The following is a 6,600-nucleotide window of genomic DNA, read 5'->3' as shown; positions in this document are numbered from 1 at the left end:
TTATTTATATTTTTTCAAGTTAATTGAGCTACTCCACAATCTTTCCATGTACCCACTGACAACTGCAGAAATAGCCCCTGGGGTAAAAGTACCCTTGGTTGGGAATCAATGATCTGTATATGACCAGCAAGATCAGTGTGTGAAGAAAAAGATCTTCGTGGACCGGTCTTAGAAATGTTCCTCCTTCATGGCACATGCTCACTAAACAATAATTCTCATTTAATAATAATAATTTGTACCTTCCAGCCTCTCTTCCTGTCTAGAAACATCCTAACATTACATTTTGTGTTTCAATATGAATATGAAAATGGTATTCATTTAAAAGTTATAATTTAGGCCTAGCGGCGGAAATTGTCGTAAAAAGTCTGCTTCTTTGCATCGTAGGAATGACTGAGTAAGAAACCCACCCAGTACATTTAGTGCTGGCCTCTCACTGTGAAAGTAATTATATTTGAGATCAGGTATGCATGTGACATTTCAGTAAAAGCATAGAAACGTAACTCATGCACCACTCTCTCTGAACACTGTTCACGACTGAACTTGTTGTTACAAAAAGCAGCACCACCCAAGTTTCTGAGGTCAGATTGCTTATGTTTTCTGTCAGCTTTTTATCTTGAACTGAAAACCTGCGTCCTGGGTGTACATTAAGCACAATATGCCATATTGCCTCAAAGATCTGAATGAATCTCCTGTAATCCTTAAAAGAAACAGTCAGTTGAGGTTATGGTCACAAAAATGACATTTGCTCTTCATTTCAGCCACAAACAATTTCATTTTCTTAATGCAAAGGAATCAAAAGCCACCTTTTGGATACCTCAGACTGCAGTAGCCTTTAATCAGCTTCAGTTGAACTTTGGATAACGTTTTTGCACAGAAGGAGGACTGTGGATTTTGTCCCCCATTTCAGTGGAGTAGCACTAGGAATAGACCTCTACACGATCAGTATAGGATACTGCAACAATTCCGAACATTTAATGTATATATTGGCATGTAGAACTGGAACAATTAGTCAATAAGTAATCCAGCAGAAAATTAATCCACAACCATTTTTACATAATAAATGATTGTTTAAAACATTTTTCAAGCACAAATGCCAAATATTTGGATGCTCCAACTTGTCAGGACTTGCTGCTTTTCCTTGTCTTAAATTATGGTAAAGTGAAAATCTTTGGGTTTTAGATTGTTAGTCGGAGTAAAAAAGATAATTTAAGGCATCAGCTTGGGCTTTAGGGAGTTGTGATTGGCCTTTTTCACTATTTTCTGAGGTTTTATAGAACAAATTATGAATAAGATTAATTGAGAAAATAATCAGCACATGAATAAGAATTAATAATGAAAATAATCGTTAGTTGCAGCCCTACATTGTACATACCCTATGGGTATGCATATATTACAGTCTTTATATATAGACTTTAAAACATCTGAATCTGTCCTACAATCAAGTGGACCAATCATATGGTCAGAGTCTAAGCAGCTGGACATAAAAGTAAAATACAACTTCTCTTGTTGGGCATGATCCTAATGTGTACAAGGCAGTACTAAGAAATCCCTTTACTCACATTTTCTTATTTTTGGATAGCAGAGAAGCTCCTACAGGAGATACTTTACATAAAAGTACTGATCATTTATGAGATGATGACCAGGTTGATCAGTGTGTGCAGAACAAACCTCTGACGTTTCCTTTCTTTTGCACTAAACAAGAATAATTTCTCTTTTAATAACAATAATTTGGACCCTTTCAAGGGGCAATTCAGCAGTCAGTTTTGCTCCTGCAGATGCTGCACTTTTTTTGCCCAATGCGCAAGAATGCAACACTGGAAAAATGAATATCCGTGACGGTAACTGACATGATTCCCTGACGTGATCACTCAGGCAACATTGATAAAGGCAGCAATATTAAGTTAAAACAGGCTACGAAAAAGGCTGTAGCCTTTTGTATTTTTAAAAAAACAACACATTTAGAAACGTGGCAAGCATAGGCTAACACTGCTCGCAAAGGAGGGAGGCACTGACGTCAATTAAGACCCAACAGATATTTACAAAACTCCAATCAACACTACAGTCTTGTTAGTCGGCCCAGCTTTAGTGGTAAGTACATTTTGTCATTGTATTATTTAGGCTACGTTTATATTATTATTTATATTTGAATCTATATATAGTTTTTCTGGTTAATTACAGCCCTAATCTGCATATTTAGATTTGCAGAACAGATGATTATTAACATTGTTGATTGTAGGGCGAATTATTAACCAGTAATTAACATGTTTAGACCTTATAATACACAGACTAAGATATAGGCCAGTGTTAAATAATTGTATTTGTATTGTAATTACAATTAAGCGTACAATAGCATTCACAATACATAGTTATACCTAAAAAAAAACATTTTTTTAGAGAAATGTGTGTGTGTTTAGGGGTTTAGGTTTTTACTGAGCTATTCAAATAGCTAAATTAGTAATAAGTAATCAATATTGTTACTCAAGCTTACTGATAAATCAATAGAAACAGCTGACCTGTGCTGTGTCCTCTGCAGATGGTCCCAGTGCTCCTGAACATACCTGTGGCCACAGTGTTTGTGCTGAGCTGCATGTGTGCTGTGCAGCCGCAGGGCCAGAAGCCGGGTCACGAGGACCCCCTGACGGCCCACCCGGCGAACCCGCAGTGCTGGGACTCGTCCTCGGCTCTGCTGCTGGAGATGCGCTCCCCGAGGATCGCTGACACGGTGCCCGGCTTCTGGGACCTGATGGTGTCCCTCAGGTCGTCAGACAACAGCAAACATACGGCGCTGTTCTGGGACCTGACCCGGGTCTTCTGGGACATCTATCTGGATTGCGTGCTGTCCAGGAGTCACGGCCTGGGGCGGAGACACAGCACCGCTGTACACTCCCTCATTACTGACAGTAAGTGTCTGACCATACACACACACACACACACCTGTCAGAGGAGGGTACTCATCATATATCACTACTCACATCACTGCTGTCTAATTTTGTTTATCATTATTATTATTATTATTATTTACATGTAGACCCTATTCAAAGCATAGCTTCAGCTTATTATCAGAACCACAAAGAGACACTTGGTGCGTGGAGGGAAACGGCAAGAGCTGGTGGCTTAAGCAGGCTGGCGAGTGACTAGCGGAGCCAGTGCTGGTTGGTCGGTGAGATGAGCCTGTACACAGGAATCAGGGGATTAGTCAGGGTTTCAAAAAACATACAAGCAAGATAATCTTTCGTTAAGTACAGGTAGAGGCCACGCTTCAATACCACGAAGGTAAACTGGCAATCTGGCAAAGACTGGAGAGAAGAGCCGGGTATATATACTGGCAGATGTTGATTAGTGGATGGAGATCAGGTGAGTAACAGCAGGAGTGTAGCAGGTGTGTCAGTTCTTGATTGGAGGTTTCCTAGGGAGGCCGCGCCCCGCCAGCCACACACACACACACACACACACTGAGGGAGAACCAATAGGAGACAAATAGACAAACACTAGGAATGGTACGCTGTACCATGACATTTATGGCACAATTTGTGATTCAAATGTTAAATTAAAAAAATGGCAACTTCACTACCGAAATTCAAAACATTACACTGGAACCTGCTGTTACTCCGACATTGATTGAGTCTTTTAATACAGGGTCTAACACTAGACAACAACAAAATCAACTATTAATGTTTTCTAATTTTATTAAAGTTTTGTTTAAGTAAGTTTTGGTCATGATATCTCCATTCTCAATATCCAGAAGTCAAAGGCAACTGGATGGACTGTTTTATTTTAGAGACAGCAAGTCTCATTGTCTTTAACTTAGTACATATATATCCTACTACCTGGATGACTGAGAGTTCTCACATCCTTAACTGCAGCTTCTTAAATCCCATCCTTTACATAACAAATAATAAAATTAACATGTTTAACTTTGCTACAATTGCTGAATTGTAAATTTGGAGTAAAACAATACACATTCTGCATATCAAGAAATATAAAATCAAACTCCAGATTTCCACATGTAAAAGTCATTATGTGAATGCATGTTGTGATAGAATCAGCCCTGTGAAATATGTCCCTACAAATGTTTTTAATTACATATGTATATTTTAGCACAAAGTACTCAAGTCAGTAATTACTTTCAGCCATGACAACGTTTTAAATTATGTATTTTCTGCTCCCACATTACAAATTCCACTCTGTTCTCACTTTTGTAACAAACTGCAGAAAATGTGAAGCAAAAGTGAGAGAACCAGCTTCACTCACCTGTAAGCACTGAGTACTTCCTCCACCTCTGGGGTAGACATGGATTTACCTCAGGTCTTTGCTTTTGTCTGAGCGGTAGCCGATTACTGATAAAGATTTTTGGCTGAGGGAAAAAGTCTTCAACACTACACACTATACACCTCATCAAACCACAGCAGGACTGGCATCTCTCTCGACGCCAGTCTTTGTGGCCTTTCATGAATATATGTGTTTGAGTTTCAGTTAAATGTTGAATCAGAGCTGGGGACATGCTAGTCCCTTGTGCCGCTGCTGTGTTGTTGGATATGAATGGTGGTAGAGCAGAGTTACTGAGTACTGTTTGATTCTGGTGCATATACTCAAAAGTTTCTGTATAAGATATCTTTTGTAGAAGATGTGGCTGAATAGATAAACGTTGCTGTGTCATAAATGCTGCACCATGCTCTGCCTGTGTATGTGTGTGTGTGTGTGTGTGTGTCCTTTACAGAGTCCTTCAGATTCAACAGCTCAGGAGCAAACTCCCAGGCGTGGCTCAGTGTCAGAGTGAGACGCAGAGGACACATCAAGACCCTGAAGACCAAACCCTAACACACACTACCACAAATAATTTACAATATTTCCAAGTTGATAGCTTTTATTAATATTTTCTTCCCCACTGAAAAACTGGAATATTTCATGATTATATCCTTACAAGTACTTAAAATATATCTGTGGCTCTCAATAGCTAGTTTTGTTGCCCTTATCATTGACATACTTTATTAGTGGTAGGTGTCCTGATATAATAATATATACAATAATAGACAGGGTGGAGGCCTCAGCTGACACCATTATTATCTATATCAAGACACCTTAAAGTGTATTTTATATCACAACCACTTCCCAAAGAAAAGGAAACTGTTATCCATATTTAAAAGTTTGTTTGTAGTTTGTTTAATCCTGCTCCAACTGGTAACATTGCATGAAGGAACTGTATTGTTGCCATGGTTACCTTATTTTTGCTGTGTTCCCATGTGATATGTCCCAATCAAAAGTAATGTTTTTATGTGATGCTGTGTGGGCAGTAGGTGATTCTTGTCAAAATAATGCAGGATTACCAGTTTGTTTGTTTGTTCATTTTAAGTATAATAAATTAATCTATCACGGCTGTATGTTGTATATCCTTGACTATTCTAATACTCTCTCTCTCTTGTATATACACATACAAGGAATTTGACTCCGGTTTTAAGTTGCTGTCAATGTACTTAGACACAAGAACAATTTGCAAGGAGATACACATGGACATACAGCTAAAAACAACAAAGATAGATAATTAATGTAAAGTCTACACATCTGACTCAGTGCGTTATATTAATGCACATGTTCTGGACTACTAGCACATTGCAAATACTTTTATACTTCATACTGTGAACTTTTGCACATTCCCTCGTAAATATTTTGCACATCCCTGCACAAAACTGTACGGCCCTTTCATTTAAATAACAGACATATTGTACATATTTTTTATTTTATTTTTTACATTTTTTTTATATCTTACTGTCAATTTTCTATTTTCTATTTATGCTTTATGCTTGGCTTGCAGTACTTGCTTTATCTTTCTTTATATTTTCTACTTACTATGTTTATTGTTATGCACCAAAATACCAAAGCAAATTCCTTGTATGTGTAAACCTACTTGGCAATAAACCTGATTCTGATTATTCTGATAATAATAAACATTTAACTATTATGGGCATGAAAGAATAGGTATATATATATATATACACAATGTCTATATAGAAGTCTGTAGATTGTAAACAAATACAAATAGTGCAAAGGAATAAATATTGAATGGGTGATGTAATAGATTACTTTATATACATGAAGTGAGTGGTTATGTACCGTACATGCATGTATACATGTATGTATACAGTACATACAGCATGTAGGATTTATAGATGGACGATAAGTACATGTTAAAGCACAGTGTGTATTTTAAACTGTATAATGTGTAATTTATCATTTGTAGGTAAGTGGATGTTTTACAGGGTTATTGACACTATATGACTAGTTTAACTGTTCATCAGAGTGATGGCCTGCGGGAAGAAACTGTTCTTGTGTCTGGTAGTTTTGGTGTACAGTATTCTGTAGCGCCTACCAGAGGGGAGAAGTTGGAATAGGTTGTGTCCAGGGTGTGATGGGTCTGCAGTGATGTTTCCTTCCTGTTTCCTGACTCTGGAAATGTATAAGTCCTGAATGGAGGGCGGGTAGGCACCAATGACTTTTTTCTGCAGTCTTGATTGTCCGTTGTAGTCTGTTCCTGTCCTGTTTGGTGGCTGATCTAAACCAGACAGTGATAATTGTACAGAGAACAGACTGGATGATTTCCTAAAA

At 37.9% G+C, this 6,600-nt stretch overlaps 1 protein-coding gene across 1 annotated transcript; it reads left to right on the top strand.

Annotated features, from left to right (window-relative positions):
• The first annotated feature begins 1,863 nt into the window (after positions 1-1,863).
• On the top strand, positions 1,864-5,332 carry LOC122885643 (protein FAM237A-like). The gene is made up of 3 exons (XM_044217003.1): positions 1,864-2,088; positions 2,534-2,900; positions 4,718-5,332. Exons 2-3 carry the CDS (start codon positions 2,534-2,536, stop codon positions 4,816-4,818), a joined length of 468 nt encoding a protein of 155 aa, XP_044072938.1. The 5' UTR covers positions 1,864-2,088; the 3' UTR covers positions 4,819-5,332.
• The last annotated feature ends 1,268 nt before the right edge of the window (positions 5,333-6,600 follow it).

The sequence above is a fragment of the Siniperca chuatsi genome, linkage group LG12, assembly GCF_020085105.1.
Source record: "Siniperca chuatsi isolate FFG_IHB_CAS linkage group LG12, ASM2008510v1, whole genome shotgun sequence".
NCBI lineage: Eukaryota > Metazoa > Chordata > Actinopteri > Centrarchiformes > Sinipercidae > Siniperca > Siniperca chuatsi.
Note: the sequence above shows the minus strand (reverse complement) of the source record. Positions and strands in the feature narration are given on the sequence as shown.

Excerpts from the sequence above, each read along its gene's own strand:
- LOC122885643 (XM_044217003.1), top strand. The coding sequence starts at position 2,534 with ATGGTCCCAGTGCTCCTGAACATACCTGTGGCCACAGTGTTTGTGCTG. Across the intron at positions 2,901-4,717 it reads ACACTCCCTCATTACTGACA|AGTCCTTCAGATTCAACAGC; the intron begins GTAAGTGTCTGA and ends TGTCCTTTACAG.